Source organism: Rhinopithecus bieti, unplaced genomic scaffold, assembly GCF_001698545.2.
Source record: "Rhinopithecus bieti isolate Rb0 unplaced genomic scaffold, ASM169854v2 scaffold_2572, whole genome shotgun sequence".
In the NCBI taxonomy this organism is placed as follows: Eukaryota; Metazoa; Chordata; class Mammalia; order Primates; family Cercopithecidae; genus Rhinopithecus; species Rhinopithecus bieti.
The window spans coordinates 839,117-860,146 of NW_016804595.1; the positions used below are offsets into that span (position 1 = coordinate 839,117).

At 34.6% G+C, this 21,030-nt stretch overlaps 1 protein-coding gene across 1 annotated transcript in view; it reads right to left on the reverse strand.

Annotated features, from left to right (window-relative positions):
• Window positions 1–261: 261 nt before the first annotated feature.
• GTF3C3 (general transcription factor IIIC subunit 3) overlaps window positions 262–21,030 on the reverse strand; it is a 34,351-nt gene continuing 13,582 nt past the window's right edge. The window contains exons 7-18 of the mRNA XM_017869301.1: window positions 20,557–20,704; window positions 19,953–20,025; window positions 15,977–16,080; window positions 14,304–14,475; window positions 12,287–12,489; window positions 11,869–11,970; window positions 10,980–11,115; window positions 8,864–9,101; window positions 7,687–7,877; window positions 5,877–6,001; window positions 2,539–2,691; window positions 262–986 (exon numbers count right to left, since the gene is read on the reverse strand). Coding sequence (XP_017724790.1) covers window positions 864–986; window positions 2,539–2,691; window positions 5,877–6,001; window positions 7,687–7,877; window positions 8,864–9,101; window positions 10,980–11,115; window positions 11,869–11,970; window positions 12,287–12,489; window positions 14,304–14,475; window positions 15,977–16,080; window positions 19,953–20,025; window positions 20,557–20,704 — 1,768 coding nt within the window. The 3' untranslated portion in view covers window positions 262–863. The remainder of the gene's footprint in view (window positions 987–2,538; window positions 2,692–5,876; window positions 6,002–7,686; window positions 7,878–8,863; window positions 9,102–10,979; window positions 11,116–11,868; window positions 11,971–12,286; window positions 12,490–14,303; window positions 14,476–15,976; window positions 16,081–19,952; window positions 20,026–20,556; window positions 20,705–21,030) is intronic.

The following is a 21,030-nucleotide window of genomic DNA, read 5'->3' on the forward strand; positions in this document are numbered from 1 at the left end:
AAAAAAAAAAAAAAAAAAAAAAAAAAAAGTTATTAAGCTAACAGTATATCTAAAAAGTATTGTTAACTTAAATTCAAAAACATGTAATAGTGGAGATGAGTAAAAGGCTTTTATGTCGTGTTTTTACTTTATCAATCAGGAGTATGTCCTTTATTCCATATGTACTACTTGCCCAGTCTTATATTCTTTGTGATCTTGAAATGGAAACCATGTCCTGTTATTGAACAAGCTCTTCTCTATTTTTTCATCAACCACAAATATAGATGAAGCATTTTTTTATTTGCCTTGGAGCAATGTTTTGAATTAAGCCCAGCCTCCCATGTTTCAGTTGAGGTAGCTAAGATACATGCAGGTGAAAAGTATAAGACTAAATTATTTGTCTTCTACCTACGACATAACTATTTTAAATAATTTTCTTAGGTGCTTAGTTATCATGGTCATGACATCATCAAGAGTCCCACTTTGTCTTCCCCTTAATAATAAACAACCTCTGTTTATACGTATTTGAAAAACTGCCTCATGTGATACTGACAGAGCTATAGTATTAAATACAAAGCTAAAGTGAGTTAAAAATAGTGTATTCAACTCCAAGCTAGCTCAAAGGCTTATATGTCCATTTCAGCACTGGGAACAATTTCACTATAGAATGCGAAAGGAAAAATGATGACAGAATATACAAATTTTTGTAGGAATAATTTTGCATATATACCACAAGATAATTATTACATATTAAAAATAAATACAGTGTTAGGTAATTCTGAAATTGTCATTTCTATTTTGGAGTTACGAATAATAAGCCCTGAGACAGAAGATACTGGTCCTCACACAGCAGCTGCCATTGTTCCATTCTCAGTTGCGGTGCTTTATATAGAACAATAGGTATACAGAAGCCTTTGAGCCATTCCGGTATTCCCACTGCTCTGATAAATGAGAGACAAGTTGTAGGCAATATCTCTTCGTAAGTCTAACTGGTCAACTTCTATACCCTAGGGAGAAAAAGATACCCTTATGTTTAATATTTCCAACTGTCAACCAGGACAATTTTACGGCAAATTAATAGTTATAAGTTTTCAAAAGCTATTAAAGCTCATATACTAAAAAAAATTATAAAACTATGCATATACCTTGGATCAATGCTGATTCAGTTAACAGTTATTATCAAATGTTTTAACTGTCTAGCCAGTAATTTAAAGTCTCACCCACAAACTACAGCAGAATAAACGCCAGATGAATTTTGGATTTAAGAGTTTAAAAAAAAAAAAAAATCCATAAAAGAAAAAATACAATGGGATAATATAATCTTGAGTAGGAAAAGTCCTTTTTATTATAGCAAAAGTAGCAACTATAAAGGGAAAGATACGTATGACTTCATAAAAAACTTCTCTGTGTAAAAATAACATAATATTAAATGAACACCAATGACCAGATGGGAAAAAATTCCTATGCTATTACGGAAAGGCATATAAAGTGTAGGTTTAGGGAGGGATACAACAAATTGACTATAATATTACCTCACGGGTATTATAGTTTTTCCCACATATATAACAAAGCAATGAATTCAGTGGAATAGATTAGACCTATGTTTCTAATCTTCCCCAATACAAAAATTTTGGGTCAACTAAAAAAAAAAATCTGCAACAATTAAAAATGATACCTATAAAGCTCAAGTAACAAGATTTAACAATATTTATGAAATAACACTGTATAAAACAACCTTTAATAAACAACCTCTTAGGTGTATTTGAAAAACTGCCTCAAGTAATATTGACAGGGCTAAAGTATTAAATGCAAAGATGAATAAATGGTGTGAGTAAACAATAGTGTTTTTATACATATAAAAAAAGTATATATGAATATGAATATACACCTATTTATACATATACATAAATATAAAATATGTATGACATATATGTATACAATACATAAATAGTATATATATAAAACAGCATCACTATAAAATATATATTCATTTGTTTAAACTGAACAGTAATAGAAAACAATTGTGAGGGAATACAGGGATTAAGAGTTTTTAAAGTTTTTTCTAATACAGTGCTATGTTAAAATACATTTAAAATTAACATAAAATATATTCAAAATTAACCTATTTCAGGATTTAAAATAAAATCAGACTTTAAACATAAATCATCATAGTACTGGCAACACTTTACCCTATCTTAAAAATAAACATTAATACTGGTCTTTCATCTTTATAAAGAAACATGTGAGTTACACTTGGAAACAGTCCCAATATTCTTCAATATTCAGACGTTACGTCTACCAGTTCCTGTCTGTAAAGCATAGGAACTACCTTGGGGACTAAAATGCTCACAGCCACAAGCTGTTCACATGGTTGCTGGTCAAGTCTTGAGGCTCAGATGTCAAAGATCTAACTGTTGCTGAACGTAAGTATGTAAATGTACTGAATAACAGAAAATACATTTTAATACAGAAGCTATTATTTACTGTCTGGAATTAACTAACTGCACTTATCTACAGACAGATGAAATGAAGTGTCTCAGTTTTAAAAATGTACAATACCTCTACCACAAGTGGAGGGAGCTCCAGGGCCTTCTGATAATAGTGGATTGCAAGATGAATCAGCCCCAACTGATGAAGGCCACGGCCCAAATTGTAGAATGATTCCTGGCAGGGCCCACGTAAACTGAGGTATCGATTAAGAAAGGAAAAGCCCTAACCAAAAAGAGAAAGATAATTCAATATTTCACTGATTTGACAACGACGTACTAGACCACTGCATTACCAGGTGCTGAAAATACAAATATTTTTTTAAAACATATCTGCTATTACTCTGTAGTATTATGGTGTAGTTAGGTGTCAACATTATAGCTCTTTTGAAGATGTAAGAATTTTTTTTAGCCAGGGATAAATATTCACAGAAAACAAAGCCAAACGTTACAACTAGCTACCAGAGATTCATAATCTACAAGTACACAAAACTTTTAAAAAATAATTTCAAGTTGGCTTGTGCCGTTATAGGCCAATAAACTTTTTGATGTGAGATTGATGCCTAAAAGCTTAAGCAAGATATAAAATAATGATAATGTACAAAGGTTTCCTCTCAGGAGCAAATTCACTTGAGTATACTTAACATTTTAGGGTAAATTGTACCTTTACCTTTTATAAGTTACTTCTCAGGACCTTAATTAATAACCTCTTAACCTAAAAAACTGGACTTTTTTCTCCTGAAAGCTTCTGAGTCAAAAATTTATGGAGAAACTATTTCAGAGCACAGCTACAATGACGCTGACTCCCTGTGGGTCACACAGTCCAAAAAACAACTTGTTTCTTTACCTCTTCCCATATTCACTTTCCCTTTTAATACAGCTTCCGCTTTTATCATCCACTGAAATTACAAATTGCAAAGGTCCAAGAGTCCTAACTGAGTAATCAAATATATGACCAGATAATTAAGAATAAATCAACTAATTTATGAATATAGAATATAAAATGTAATTATTCTCTAGATGATCTGCTATATAGTTAAGTGGTCACAAATTTTCCTTTATAAATAGGTAAATAATAAAAATGAATTATTTAGGGGTAGTAATACTCGTGTTCAGTATACAAATCATACTTTCTGCATAATAAAATAACCTATTTGTGTGACTATGACCTCTATTCCACTGAAAGTACCAGCAGACTATTTGACTGTTAATTGCAAAGAAATATCAAGTCTTCATAGTTAAAAATGACAAGACAAATTTAAAGACAAAAATATGAGGAAAAAAGGAATAGGAATCTCAGATGAATTGTTGTAATGCAAATGAACCTCTAGGTCCTCTAATACAATAATGGAATTACTTGCTGCCCTTTAAGAAATGTTTAACAAATTCAAGAGGATAATCTGAAAGACTATTCAAATAATATTTAGTGATTTTAAAAACTAGACAATGTGGGCAACCACTTTATTTTATCGGTACTGTGAATTATCAAATTTAAAAACTGCACAACAAATTCTATTGTTCTATTCTGTTCTGATCTCCCAGATGGAGTTTTGCTCTATCGCACAGGAGTGCAGTGGTGCGATCTCAGCTCACTACAACCTCCACCTCCTGGGTTCAAGGGATTCTCCTGCCTGAGCCTCCTGAGTAGCTGGGATTACAGGCACACGCCACCACACCTGGCTTATTTTTGTATTTTTAGTAGAGACCAAGTTTCACCATATTGGCCAGTCTGATCTCAAACTCCCGACTGCAAATGATCCACCTGCCTCGGCCACCCAAAGTGCAAGGATTACAGGTGTAAGCCACCATGCCCAGCCAAAAACACACAGTTTAAATGGAAAAGAAAAGCGTTATTTTGACATTATGTTACATTTCAAACATTTTGTTATATTTCAAACATTTAAATCAATCACTAAAGGGCCCAATGTACTCATTGTCTATATAATATTAAATAAAGGTAGAAGTGAGGAAACATGAATGATATTACTTTTAATACAATATAAAGGTAAGAAAGATAATAAACCATAAAAAAATTTTTTTTTTAGGTAGTATAACAGAAAACTATAGTCTTGTAGCAGGAAGAAAGAAAAATAAGAGAACAGTTTCAGAAATGATGCTATTTACAATAAAACCTGCTTCTCAGAAATTTTTATGGAAAATGTTTAACATACACAAAAGAGATTAGTCCAATGAACTTCCATATACTCATTACCTCTTGTTTCATCTCTACCTCCAACCATCTGAAACCTCCTATTTAACTATAGAAGTAATTTGAAATTTAGCTTCCATATTACCTTGAAGTACATGAATTTTTGTCCTACAAAGCCCAAAAACTACATATTTTACATATTTAATGAGTTAATCCGTAAGATTTTCCTATCAATTTTTACCACAATTTTATGAGGGCAAGAAATTCCACCTGTGTACTTACTCACTGCTATGTCCCCAGTTCCTGGCACAAAATGAGCGCTCACTACATTTAATTTATACACAATCCTACATTACTTAATACAGCAAATAGTATCCATTAAGGAAGAAAAGAAGCTTTAAGGGGTAGATAGAATATAAAAAAGGAAAATTTAGAAGTTTGTTTTCAGATTTTTTTAAAAACTAATTATAGAAATTTTCAAATATACAACAGTAAAGAGACCACCTTTATGAACCCACACCTAGTTTCAACTGTCATCACCATTTTAATGCAGGCTTTATTTTAACCATTTTACTTTAAAAGAAACAAAAGCTTCTTACTAGATCCTGCAACTCCATTCAAGTCAACATTTTCTTTCCTTTCTCACCTATTTCATAAAAGACATGTCTATACCATATCATATTTTGGAAACATCAAACATACAAAAATGAAATCATAGAAATGTAAGTGCTGAAGGCAGAGTAGTGAACAAGACAGACAAGATTTCTGATCTCTTGGACTTTATACTCTTATTAGAAGAGGCATGCTATTAAAGTAGATAACACGAAACATAATTTGAAATTATGATAAGAACCCCAAAGAAAATTTTAAAAGAACAATTTGTTGGTGATGGTGTAAGGAAACAGGCACAATCATATTATTGGATGTATAATTATTTTGTTTAAACTACTTTAAGTGAATCTTCAGTACCTAAGATAGCTAGAGACCTTGAGGCACCAGACATATGGAAGCCTGCCAGTGCATTCCTCCAGATTCTGCCTGTCCCTAAAGATCTGGCTGTGTACCTTTACTATATCGCCGTAGTAAGTCTTAACCATGAGTATAACTATGCGCTGAGTGCTGAACACTGGGGTAAGTGTTGGGGACTCCCGTCATGTGTACTGAGCATTGTGTATTACTTTTGAAGCAGGATTTTTAAAAAAGTATTAAGTATATTCATTTTTAAGAAACAGATCAAGTAACGAGAAATTTGAATGAATTACCTGTACAATAAGAGCATGTCTCCGTAACACATACTTCTGAGATGCCATATGAATAAAGGTTAGGCCTATACAGAGGCTATAGAGAGGTTCATCAGGGTGAGTGCGAAAGGCTTGCACATACTGTCCTGGAAAACGAGCAGTGGTGTCAGACGGTGTGACAAGAACAGAGTTCTTTATTTCTTCAACACTTTTAAGGCTAAACAAACATTACTGATTTTAACATATATAAGGTGGACATTCTATCTTAAATATCAACCAGAGACCTATTAAATTAAATTTTAAAATAATTTATAAAATATAATTAGAACAAGTTCCCCATGAATGTATGCTGACCATGAAGATTAATATGAGGAACTAAATTAACTTTTTCTAGGCACAGCTAGACATTTTCATGTAAAGTAATACTTCCAAAATAAACAATTTATCAGCTGCAATAGTTAAATCTATTTTATGACCTTAAATCTATTTTGAAAATAGAGGATGTGTGTTTTGGGGAACATTTTCATAGAATCAGTTGATCTGTTTTATAAATTCAAATGTGGTGGATCATGGAGGTGAGAAGAGGAAAGCTTTGTTTTGTTTTTTAGACTACGGGTGTTGTTTTCCCAAAAGTAGCAATTATTTTGTTTTTTCTGAAAAAGCTAAAGGTATCCAATAATACAGTAAGAATTTGGGGTTTTATGAATTACATGTATTCCATATATATAATCATCTCTTGTCAAAAGTCTAATCATATGCAGTAGGGGAATTTAAGCAAGTTTTTCTCATAGAGGAATAACATATAGTGTATCACATATAGATGTAAATTTCTATTCCTTCTGGCTTCTATTCTGGAAGGAACGGCACCACAGGCAGCATAGATGGTACACTGCCATTTGTCTGTGATTTTAACCTTTTGTAAAAGTTTCTAATATAGGAAAATAAAATATTTATATTTTCTTAATATAAAACAATTCCACAAAGCGCACACAAAAGAGGAATGTTTCAACATCTGATGTTTGAGGTTACTGGACGAACAATGATAAAAATACTAGCCATACACAAGGAATCATGAAAGTATTAAATAGCCAAAAACCATAGTTTACTCATAAGAAGTAAATCTGGCAACACCAGCTTTTAGGCAGTCGGACATGCATGCCTAATTTTAAGTTTAAACATTTAGTTATTTTTCCATTTGTTTGCTTCTTTTTTTTAAAGGAGACTCTGCAAGTAATACTTGTTTACTTCTGATTCCTTATTACAGAAATTCCTTATTATAAATGATTAATGAAGTTTCCTTGAGTTTAATTAGAATTAGTAAGCACCACATAAATAAACCTTAATATAGACTTATCTCCTAAAGGAATGAACTTTCAGCAAATCTTGAATACGTTTTGCATATAGCAAATTAAAATCAGGTGGCAAAAGCATCCATAATTAACGAAAATCATTTTAAAAATAGGCCTAAGCAGGGAGAATTGACCTTTAAAATGAATGTTATAAGACCTATATCAGCCTTTTACAACCAAAGCTTAATAAGAATAACAAATATTAATATTAGTAATTATTATTATTTTTGCTACTATATCCACTTACTATATGTGCTAGGCACTGTTTTAAGTTCTTTATATTGACTCATTTAATTTTCACAATAATCTACAAAGTAGGTCCAATTATTATCTCCATTTTAAAGATAAAGAAACTGAGACAGGAGGAGGTAGAATAATTTGTCGCAGTGGGGCTGCTAATTAACCCAGACAGTTCCACTCCAGAGGCTAGGCTCTTCACCACACTGTTCATGCACTACAAAGTCACGTGCCAGGACACTTACCAAGCGCATGCTTAAAACTACCAGATACAAATGCATTGTGTCCATTTAAGACACACAGGGCATGATTTTCTGGGTTTTTCAGCATCAAACGGAGACAGAAGCGATGATGTCGTACATCTTGGGAGTGCATGGTAACTTGATTGAAAATGTTCCAGAGCTGGGGTTTATTGACATTTTCCATTACCATTATCCTAAAATTGCAGGAAGAGGGTTAAGGGAGAAAACAATGTAAAAATCTTCCTGATTTCTAAAAATGAAACCCTTCAGTGCTGTCCTACCAGCACTGAAATGTACCATCCTCCAACAAGGAAAAGCAGACAGTTTCAATCTATTTAAAGCAAAACTCTCCTACGCAATAAAAGATTTTTCCCAGAAAATGCTGCTTAAGTTAGTGTTTCTACATCTTAACTTCTACTTTCAACAAAACTTTTAAACTAAAACAGAAGCAAGTGGTTTAGGTTTCACTTTTTCTCTCCTTGCCCACTATAGCTACAGTACTGAATAATAACTCATATTTGTCAGGCATTGGCCAGGCACGGTGGCTCACATCTGTAATCCCAGCACTTTGGGAGGCCGAGGCGGGCGGATCACCTGAGGTCAGGAGTTCGAGACCAGCCTGACCAACATGGAGAAATGCCGTCTCTACTAAAAATACAAAATTAGCTGGGCCTGGTGGCACACGCCTATAATCCCAGCTACTTGGGAGGCTGAGGCAGGAGAATCGCTTGAACCCAGAAGGCAGAGGTTGCAGTGAGCCAAGACCATGCCACTGCACTCCAGCCTGGGCAACAGGAGCGAACTCCATCTCAAAAAATAATAATAATAATAATATTTGCCAAGCATTGTTAGAAGGCATAACAACTCCTTTAACCTTCATCATAACCCTATGAGATGGCAGTAGTATGATATCCTTTTATAAGTGGGAAGACTGTGGCACTAGAGATTACCTAACTAGCCTAAGGTCACGCAGCCAGTAGGCGTCAGGGCTGGGATTTGAACCCAGAAAGTCTGGTCCTAGAGTGCATCTTCTCATACACTGCCACTGAGAATCACCAATGAACTGAATTAACCGGTTTATTGTTTAATAGGACAGCCAAAAGTAAAGTAGCTTCTAAATCAAAGTACATTTACTTACTCTATTAAAGAATCTAATTAAAATAAATAACTGAGAAGTCACCTGATATAGTTGTATGCCTTTCTGAAATTTTTGTCCAGAATTGCAGCAGACAGACCAAAGTATTCTAGTTCTTTGCGTTTTTGCCTGTCATCATAAAATGAGTAATATTCCAATGAGGAATCTACAAGCAACTCAGCCTCTTGAAATCGGGATAGGTCACATAAGGAGTATATGGCCTTCAACAGAAGATTCCACCAGTCATCCTTTGTCAAGACGCTTGTGAGCACAGCAAATATTGCTAAAATGAGACCAATGAAAACCAGTTAGGACACTATTTCCAGAAATAGCAGTATTAGAAAAATTCACATAATCAATTTTAAGATAAGCTTAATAACCATGAGCCTAAATTGTTGCCAGTGCTCTCCGGACAAAGATGAGAAGGGGTGGTTGCTTACACTCCTTCAATACTACCTCTTTCTACTCTGCCAGTTGAACCACCTGCATTCCCAGGCATCTGATTCGGACTTGTTCTCTACAAGTTCCAGCTAGTTCCATCTGCATTTCCATGTTAGCTAGGATGTATCTCCTCCAGGGTAGAACAAGCGTACTTTCTATGACTGCAGTCCCATAGAGAAGTGGTCCCAACCTTTTTGGCACCAAGGACCAGTTTCATGCAAGGCAATTTTTCCATGGACCGGGGATGAGAAGGATGGTTTCAGGATAATTCAAGCACATTACATTTATTGTACACTTTATTTCCATTATTATGTTGTAATATATAATGAAATAATTGTACAACTCACCATAATGTAGAATCAGTGGGAGCCCTGAGCTTGTTTCCCTGCAACTAGACAGTCCCATCTGGGGGTAGTGGGAGACAGTGACAGATCATCATGCATTCAATTCTCATAAGGAGCATGCAACCTAGATCCCTCGCATAGGCAGTTTACAATAGGGTTTGTGCTCCTATGAGAATCTAACGCTGCTGCTGATCTGACAGGAAGGGAAGCTCAGGTGGGAATGTTCGCTTGCCCACCCACTGCTAACCTGCTGCGCGACCCAGTTCCTAGCAGACCACGGACTGGTACCAGGGTTGGGGACCCCAGTGATAGAGGATTACATACATATGGGCATTCAAATGTTTGCTCAGCAAAAGACTTCAAATTCATACTTTGAGATTCAAGTTGTTACCTTTTTCTGATCTCAATTTTCTCTGCCTTAAAATGTCTCTTTAACAACCTCCTTTCTCTGTAAAAAGCCTACCTTTTATAGCCCTTAAGAAATATCAAAAGCCATAAAAAATTTTACTGTCTTTGATCCAATAATTTTCCTTCTGAGAATCTATCCTAAACAATCAAAATATGGACAAATCTGTATCTATGAAAATGCTCACTACATTATTGCTTATAAAAGAAAATTGTCAAAAGTGATCATATGTCAAAAAATAAGAAAATGACTAAATAAATTATGGAACCACTATCCAATGGAATATTACACATTCCTTAATTATAATAACTGAAGAGAACACAGCAAGATGATGAAATGTCTATCCTGGTACACCAGTGTAATGTGATCCTCACCATGATAAAATTTACAAAACAAAACAAAACCTTATGAGCCTAAGAAAAACTAACCGTGGACCTCCAGTGAGGAATCACTGGAAGAAAACAGGCAGATGACACAGAGAGAAAAATACAACATAAGGAAACATGGTTGAAAACACAAGCTGCAGAGGTAGAAGCTGTCGTCTTTTAAAGTTATATTACTTGAGACTAGGTCTCACAGCAACTTATTTTCAGAGTTTCTATGACTATTGCTACATTTGTTAAAAATTATTTCATAGAGAATGGAATATATATAAGTGAGGTCTCTGGACAAATAATCTATACTGTCATCTAATCTACACAAATTTCTTAAACTATATTTTCTTTTTAAAAAGTCAAAGTTTTGTTTTACTTCTTTCACAGGAAGATCCAAGCAGATGCTTTCCTTTGAATTTTTTTAAAGTATTTACATTTAGCCTTTCCTTTTTAACACTGAATGAGTTTATTACACTTGAGAGATTTAGATTAGAAAATCTCATTTTATTTGAAAAGGGTATTTTCAATTAATTACTTCATGAGTCTTTTTCAATTCAGCCAAATTTTATATAACATAATGCAAATGAAGTTATTACCTTTTGCATCACAATTTGCTGACTCTTGGTCATTGCTGTCTGATATTTTGTCTCTCGATACTTTAATAAGATAGAGATGCCGCTCTCCAGACTTGGAACTGGATATCAAACAAACTTGGGCTCGATTCATTGCTACCTGAATTAAAGATGAACATTTCAGATTTTTTAAACAATAACTTTTTTGTTTAGAGACAAAGTCTTGTTATGTTGGCTCAGGCTGGATTTGAACTCCTAAGCTCAAGTGATCCTCTCACCTCAGCCTCCCGAGTAGCTGGGACCACAGGCACACGCCACCATACCCAGCTCTAAACAATAATTTTTTAAAGAAAACCTATGGGTCACAGGTGCCACAAGACTGAAAGCTCCCTCAGTAAGAAAAAAAAACCAAATTACTACATTAAAAAGCTAAAATTAGAATGAACTGACTTATTTTTTTCTTACCAAAGGAATTTTGGTCACATTCCTCACCTCAGAAAGAAAAAAGGCAATTCACATTAACATTATAACAATGTATACACACACATCCCCAGAGACACACCCATAGAGCTACCTCCCTGCAAATAAGCCAGACTCAGAAAGAATATTAGATCTGGAAAATACTTTTGCAAAGTGAGTAATTTTGGCACATAGTTCTGTCTACAGGGCCAATATCTGATAGTACTATGGTGCTCACTTTTCTAAATATGTACTAGGGAAGATTTTCACTTAAGCTACTGTCAAGAACTTTCAGTCATATACTAATAATCTCTAGCTTTTTTTTATCTTTCACTTTAAAAAGTTTGAGTTTAATGAAGTAAAACAATTACCAAGTAGTATAAGCTATGTTTAAATGAAATATTAAACATTTTAAAAGTCAACAAGGCTAACATGAAGAAAGATCATTACCCACCTTTAAAAGCATGGCTAACATAGTAAGTAAGGTATCCACATAACCATACATTTTGCCTTGTGAAAACAATAGAGTAGAACGATGAAGCAATAACTTCAGTTCCTAAACAAATAAGCACATGATGATGAGCCTAACAAGATTCCTTTTCTATAAATTGTTTTATTTGCATAGAAACATTTTTAAAAACCAAACTTTAATAACATTTGCTTTACGGTCTTTCACAATAATTAAGAGCCAATATTTTAAAACTATCATTTGTAATAAGTGGCTGAAACCTAATACTTAAAATCATTTTCAAAACATTTTAATACACTAAAATAAAATTTTGACTATAAGCTGTAAAGACATCCTTAACTGAGGAGAAAGTTCTAAAATATAATGTACCAAGAAAAACTTCCCTCTATGTGACATGGCCCACCTGCTGTGCAGCATTTGCATCCTGTGCTAAAGTATCTGGATCGTACATTGGTTCCAGAGCTTCCAGGGCTTTCTCAGGCCGGCCCAGCTGCTGCTGAAGGGTAGAAAGTGAAATCCTTGCATCCAAATGGAGTGGGGCCAGATCAACCACCTTGCCATAGCTTTCGGCAGCTCGCTCCATATAGCCTAAGGCCTTTAAACATTCTAAGACAATGTTAAAATAAAGCATAAATATGAACTACAGATTTGTAAACTGGACAAAATTACTTTCCATTTTAAAAGAAATACAGTAATGTAAAAAATTATAACAAGAGATGAATACGTATTTCTAGTACTTTAAAACTATCCCTAATCTCTATTAATCTCTCATAAATCTCTATTAATCTCTCATAAATTTAAATTGCTAAGGAGTAATCAGTGTATACATATAATTTAGGGTTCTGCTTTATTCATTGAGAATTACATTTTAAACACTGTCTTCATTGGCATCTTGAATGGTTACATGATAATCAAATTGATTATTTAATTATATTATTTGCCATTTAGGTTGTTTCTAAACTTTAATTAATAATACTACAGTAAACATCTTCACATATATAAACCAGAGCGCACAATTGGCAGACCAGTGTAACCCACAGGTATGTTTTATTAGCCCATTTTACTTTAAAATAATAATTTCACTATAATTAGATGATGACCATCATCTTTAGGTTAAATTTTGATAAAGGAAGAATACTAATATGGATGGATCATCACAGTGACATTTCTTACATTTTCTCATTTTCACTTTAAAACATTTTATTTTATGTTGCAAGTACTGAATTCCTCTAATTATCTTTCTTATATACTGATCCCAAATTTCTTTATGATTTTTAGATGACTCTGAGTTTTACCTTTCATTCATCTCAAGCCACAGGGGCTCAAAATGGAAACAGCATTTATCAGAATCATGACTAAATAGGATGTTTAAAGTATATACTATTAGTAACACAGGAGCAGTTTCAATATCACAGCCCTAATTAGAAAGGCAATAAAAACTCATATATCCTGCTCATGTCTTTAAAATTCAAATTTCACAAATAATGCAACTTTTCACAATGGTATTACATTTGTATTCATATTCATTCATCTAAACGGAAAAGTGTTATCTTAATCATTAAGTGCGCTCTTTCCTAGTTCATATCTATGATGTGAGTGCACTACTGACCCAAAATGCCAATCAATGCTTCTCTAGTTATAGACAACTTTCTGTCATCATGTAATACTTAAGAGCCATTAGAGTTTTCTGCCATCACACAGTATTTGAAACCAAAACTATTCGATTTTTAAAGCGTCTTTTATGTTGACTCAATAAGAAATCCTATTAGAATACTTTTTGCTTTCATGTAAGAGCCATTAGAGTTTTCTGCCATCACACAGTATTTGAAACCAAGACTATTCGATTTTTAATGCGTCTTTTATGTTAACTCAGTAAGAAATCCTATTAGGATACTTTTTGCTTTCATGTATTTCTTCAAAAGATTTAGTCATGTTTCTTAAGCTATTTTTTCCAGTCTAAATGATTCACTTCAGATTACTATGGACTTAGGCACAGTGTAATAAATGGCTGATAAAACCTAATTTTAAGCATGTGTGGCTCAAAGAGCATTGAAAATATATTAATTTTCCCAAAATAACATATTAAATCTATAAAAACTCTTCAAAATTAGATTTTGCCCCAAGTCTGACAATCCTTTACTAGAAACCAGAGCCTATGGTTAAGACAGGTTCAAGACAGGCATTTAAGGGAAATGAGTCCTTCTACTTCACTCTGGCATCATTAAGTGAATCGTTCCTCCAAAGCATTAGTGATGGGGAAATCACTTAGTAGCCTAGCAAGACAATTTAAAACACTGACTTTCAAAAAACTCCCCTGAAACCAGAAATACTTGCACTATAATAATTATTACCATCTTGGGAAAGTAAGTTCTTGGCTGCTTATATGATTAAAACTTATTCCTCCCACAAGAAAGTGTTACCTGCATGACGAAGCCAAACTACTGCAAGGTTGTATCTTTCAGAGCAAACAAGAGCACTGAGGAGGGGAAGTGCAGAATTATATTCACCAACATCCAGAAAAGCTTCAGCAACGTCTAGGTATAGGTCTCCCATATCTTCAGGATTCTGTTCTACTAGTGTTGTCAAGAGAGGCTAGACCACAAATAAAAGCCTGATGTTAAACATTGATTACAAACGTGCACATCTATCTATAGGTTTTTTCTTTTTTTTTTTTTTTTTTTTTTGAGACAAAGTCTCCCCCTGTCACCTACGCTGGAGTGCAGGGGCACAATCTCGGCTCACTACAACCTCTGCTTGCTGGCTTCAAGTGATTCTCGTGCCTTAGCTTCCTGAGTAGCTGGGATCACAGGTGCATACCACCAGGCCCAGCTGATTTTTGTATGTTTAGTAGAGACAAGGTTTCACCATGTTGGCCAGGCTAGTCTCAAACTCCTGGCCTTAAGTGATCTATCCGCCTCGGCCTCCCAAAGTCTATAGCTCTCTTTTTAAACTACATATCAGTTATATGAGGCAAGCTGAAAAGGAGCAAGGCTTAATAAAACCAGCTTTATATGATCAATTTTCTGTTCACTTCTGCATCTTTATTTTAAATAACTCATACCCATTGAACACATTTTGTGGATCTGTTTAAAGACAGGCATTGCAGGAACTAAGACACAGCTAATCTGTTTTGCTCTTCCTCTAACCAGCACAACATCCTGTGCCTCAGGGCTTCTGTGTCTGCTGATGTTTTTGGAAAGCTGTTTCCTTAGATATCCCCATGGTTTACCTCCTCACTTCCTTCAGGTCATTATTTATATGTCACCTTTTTTTTTTTTTTCTGACAGGGTCTGCAGTCTCTACCTCCTGGGCTCAAGCAATCCTCCCACCTCACCTCCCAAATAGCTGGCACTACAGGTGTGTGCCACCACACCCAGCTAAATTTTTTGTATTTTTTGTAGACATAGGGTTTCACCATGTTGCCCAGGCTGGTCTTGAACTCCTGAGCTCAAAAGATCCACCCGCCTCAGCCTCCCAGTGCTTGGATTTTAAGTGTGCACCATGGTGCCCAGCCAAATGTCACCTCATCCCCTACTGAAAACTGCAACTTTTCCCTGCCCCCAATATTCCTTATTTTCCTCCTTTTTTTCCAGAACACTTATCAGCAGCCAGTGTCCTGTGTATGTTATTTATTTGTTTTATTATCGAATCCCATTAAAACAAAAAAGCATCCCAACCCATGAGGGTATGGATTTGTATATTTTACTCAATACCTTATCCTAAGGTTTACAAAGTAGATGCTAAGTACTTTTTTTTTTTTTCAATAATATACTTGGTCCAAAGTCAGCAAAAAAGAATAGCTGTCAGAATTATTACCAATTGTCTGTCTAATGACAATCTCAAATTGTCTAAAGACAATCTCAAATTATGATCTTTAGATTGTTATTTTAAAAGAAAAATTACTGTAAGCCCAATTGCAAAACAATTTTAGTTTTCATAATGTATTCATACAAAATTATTTGATGCTTACTGTTACCTCCCTGGTTATTAAGAAATGTGAAACTCTAGGGTCAAGTTATAATTTCTTGACATCTAAAGAAAACAGATGGTGCATTTGATCTGAAGTATCTCAAGTGCAGATCTTGTTACATACGTTAAGTGGTTCAAGAATGTTGAGATGTACAAGGCAGACCATCAACTTCACTGTGATATCTATTGGCACGCCATCAGGTATAGTGCAGGTGACATTCTCAGGAGCTGGAGAATACACAGACAAGAAGCAGTTCCTATATGCAAGCTTAAGATGTGTATCTTCTATGTAAGGCCTCATTTATTTCAATCAAATCAAAAGATTCTACAGTCAATTCTTAGTGTGGTCAACTCTAGTAATAAGTTCTTATATCTCTCTGAGTCTGTCCTTTGGTAGCAAGTATGCTTCCTATTCTATTTCTCACACCTTATGTATTTATGCGAAACTTACTTTCACACCTTCTACTAAACTACGGAGAACTAAAATGACAAAAATAATGAGGATATATGAACCCTCTCTTTTTTTTTTCTTGAATTGAAAAGTCTCTTTTTAGTGTTCACTAGAAACAGGCTAAGAAAAGGATAAAATAATACTGTGTTATTTTCTAAAACCTCATTACAGCAAAATAATTTTAAAGCCCTGGGAAATTAAAGGAATTTTATCCACATTTAAAGTATTTTGCAAAGTCTAATAAATTCCAAATAAGTTTACATGTTTTGTTTCAGAAAACCTGAAGTATAGAGGACATTACAGATGTCGCGTAAGTGGTGAAATAAAAAATTACTTCAAGAGATGATTTAAAGTATACAGAAGAAGATACATAGGTTATATGCAAATAATACACTATTTTATGTAAGGAATTTGAGGATCCAAGGATTTTGGTATGAGGGGTGTCCTGGAGCCAATCTCTCATGAACACTGAGGGGAGGCAATATAGATTGCCTAAAATTACCAAGTTATAGGAGGATTTGGACAAGTTTAATTAAAAGACTGTTTTTATCACTGAGTTCTAGGACAATAACTGGTATCAGCAATCCAGTTGAGATATTTAGTCTGCTCAACGAGAGAGCAGAATTTACCTACCATGTAAATTTACTCACACTAAGCCCTGAGCTCCATGAGGACAAGAACCATGTCTGACTCAAGGCTGTATCCACAACATATTTCTTCTGTAGACAATACCTAAGGTCACCTGTCTAAGGACTAAACACAATGCAGTCATTTTAATGAGCCTTTGACTTTACTAAAATGGGATTCTATCTTTATCATGTATGGGTTCTATATTCCAACTGTATCACTTTTTCTTTCTAGGAATGCTGTTTGCTAACAGTCTGAAATGTTGGTGTCCCACCAAAATACCTGTGTTGAAACCTAACCCCCAAGGTGAAGTTATTAAGAGGTGGGTTTTTGGGAGGTGACTATGTGGGTGGGATTAGTGCCCTTGTAAAAGAGGTCTGAAGAAGCTTGTTTGTCTCGTTTGCCACATGAGGACACAGCAAGAAGGTACCATCTATGAGAAAAGGGCCCTCACCAGACACCAAATCTGCTGGTGCCTTGGGCTTCCCAATCTCCAGGACTGTGAGCAATAAATTTCTGTTGTTTATACATTACCCAGTCTAAGGTCTTTTGTTATAGAAGTCCAAACAGACTAAGATACTGTTCAATAAAATATATTTACGTGTTTTAACTTTCAGCAAGAAAAGTATAGTATATGAAATACTTTAAATCTCAGCATAGGCCTTAAAGATATAGTGTGTATAGATGCGTAAGTCTAAACCCTGCTTTCCTATCAAATCAGCAAGTAAAACTCAACCTTATGTTGAATACAAGATGTATGCCTAAAATCAAGTGATTCAAGAAAGCTGAAAATGAAAGGACAAAGGTATAGCAGGCAGGTGCAAACAAAAAAAACAGGTGTCACAATCTCAATATGAGACAATGTAGAATTCAGACCAACTATATTTAAAAAGGTAAGAAGGTCACTTAATAATGCTACAGGGCAGTGCTACTCAAACTATAGTCTTGGACCTGTGCAGGTACACAAACTGTTAACAGTTCAATCAGGTAAGTATGGAGATTGAGAGTAAGTATTTAGACACTTTAATGGCAATCTGACAATGCTAAGGAAAGTAGCATATATATTTATAGCCCCTACAGCTTATAGATTATTAACTAACATTTCACAACACTATCTTTTAAAAAGCTTGTCTTTGTGTCACTGATATTTTGTTTTCCAGAACTCCCATTAGGTCTTTCACATTTAGAAGAATTTAAAAATGTGACCATCGACAGACAATGCATAATCTACCAATAAATGGTCTCCTTTTAAAACTGCATACTAAAAAACTACCTTTGCTCACTTTGGGGGATGTGTTTTAATTTCCTAGTCTTCTGGACATATCTTTTTCTTTAAAGGTATTTCATCAACTCTCAGCTGCCAGATTTCAGATGCACCATTATTTTACATACTAAAAAACAAAGAAGCCACTACTTAAACTCTAACCTGTTGTTGATTTATGTTAATATGTACCAGGAAGGGAGGGAGGAAAGTAAAATATATTAAACAACAAAATGATTATAGCTACAGTTAAAACTTGCACAGAACTTGATATTTCTCTAATATTTTTCAAAACAAAGCACAGATTTTCAACACAATTAAGAAAAATCTTAAACAGAAATTATGGCAGTAAAATAATAACTTGGGCCTTGGCTTGTACCTAGGCCAGGTCCTAATAAAGTATCGAAACTGGCAAAGCCTCCTTCGCGTGCCCTAATCCATGTTCCATCTGCAATTTCTACTCCTTATTCTACTCATTCACACCACCCTGATGATCAACAGCCCCAGCCACAGACTGCGATCTGGTCCTGCTCTTCCAAGCAGAGCTCCTATACCCTGTGACTCAGTCTGGATCACACTCTCCATGGGTATCTGCTTAAACTGGGCCTCTATAAACATCTTCTGATCCTTGTACACTGCCCTCTATTTTTCCGTAACATCAACTTTGCTACAGAAATTATCACACAACTCTTAAACTGTATGCACTTCATCTGAACGCCTCTTCCCCCCTCCATTTCCTTGAGAACAGGAAAAGTCATACTCATCTGCGTATTCTCCACACACCCAGCAGTCCCTTACAAGAAACTTATTGAACTGGGTTTCCCTCCCCAACAACTGTCCACTTTAACATTTATCTGTCCCACATCTTACCTTGGGCCTTACTCTCTATGAATTAGCACAGACTGGCTTGTGTAAGTGAATTACTACTCACCATTAGGATGGATCATATTTTAAATAACAGTTTTTGTTTTTGAATAATTATGCCTTAGCGCAAAGGATTACATAATGACGGATTTTTTAGGCATGATGACAGGCCAGGGAGGGAGCTGTTTTGAACCAGGCAGGACTCAGTACCAGCTCACTTGCCCCTTCCGCAGATTCCATCAAAATCCTCACAGGGTTGGGGTTGAAGGTACTATACAGCAATTCTCTTACAAGAGCCGGGTTATATATTCTGCTCATAGAGATCAATTTTGCTACAACTTGATATAGGGTCTTCAATGTTAGTATTTTTACAGAATAAGTTAATGAGTATGGTACAAAGAGACTCTGCAAGCCACACTTAGGTATAACTTTCTAACCCAATCATTAATTACACATTTGAGTTTTCAAACAATGTAGGGTAATCGTATTAGCTTCTACTTATTATGTGAATGCTTAAGCTTAAAGTAGAATGTTTTAAATAAGAGCATTTTAGGTCCTATTTGAAAATCAAATTGCTTCAGTGCTAAAGGTTTTTGATAAACTTTAGTAATTCGTTTTTTTCCTATAAAAGTGAATGAAAAAGACTGTCAATGAAAATGCCATGTTCAAATGGACATACTAAGAAATAAAAGGGACTCAAAACAAATTTTTTTAAAGATGACTTGTAAGTCAATACTCACAAGATATGAAATCTCTCAGAAAAAAATTCTTCTTGGGAAAACTTATTATGAGAACATTATCAACTCACCACAGTATGAAATAAATTTTCACCATAAAACGCCACCTTATGACCAAGAGAGGATTATATACACTTTCCTAAGCAGAGGAAACTACAACCTTTATTCTCTTCTGAGGTGCCTTCTTCTGAAGTTTTTTTTTCCAGCACAATTCCAGAAAAATCTGTAATTACCTAAAAGAATGGGACAGAAGAAAGGAAATAAAATAGTTATGTATGAAAAACCTTTTCATAATGCGAAGATTTGTACAGTTATTTCAGATAATCCCTAATATAAAGATGGGCTATAAAAAGAAACTGTAAGTCTTTTAAAAATGAGAAACCCTGTGACACATTAACATTTTAATATCCTATTAACTAATGCAAACCCAATGTATATAACTTCTCTATATCAAACCAACCTACTTTCCCCCAACCAGCTTAAGAACCAAATCACAGCAATTCATCTGACTGTTTAATCCTACTACCCTGAAGTACAGACATACTTAGCACCTGTGATAATGGCAATATTTTTTATTATGTAACTATACTTCATATTTCATACTGAATTGCTATAAAATCTAGAAAATCACTTGTTTCCATATGGAGTTTAAATATATACTTAATTTAATATATAACTAAAACGAAGAACTGCCAATTTTTAAGAATTTCTAGAACACAGAAACACATTCAAAACCTAACAGAGAAACACATAAGCATTCCTACCTCCAAAGCTTTGTCATACTGTTTGTTAGAAATATATAGTTCAGCTGCTATGTTAACATCTTCCATGGAGACTAGGCCCTGGTGTTTTGAGAAAGCTTCATCAATTATGTTAATAGCAGAAGTAACATCATTGGCTTCATAGTAACTCCTAAAAAAAAGGTGGCAAAATGGATGAATATTTACTTAATTCCAATTATAAAACTCACTTCCTTGCTTAGGCTATCTAACAATGAACAGTGATTTTCATTTTCTTAGAATTTGAGAGGAATGTGTATTTCCTTAAAATCATAATCAAAACTGATCCAGAAAAAATGTGCAGTGTCAGTAAGTGTTATAATTTCAAGCATCTCACTCTCCAAAAGCTACCTCCTATCATTCCAGCTCATTCCCTCTTGTAATCCAATACCAACTCTTCTACCTCGACAGATCTACAAAGCATAGGTCCTACCACTTTTTCACCATCGTCTACACCCT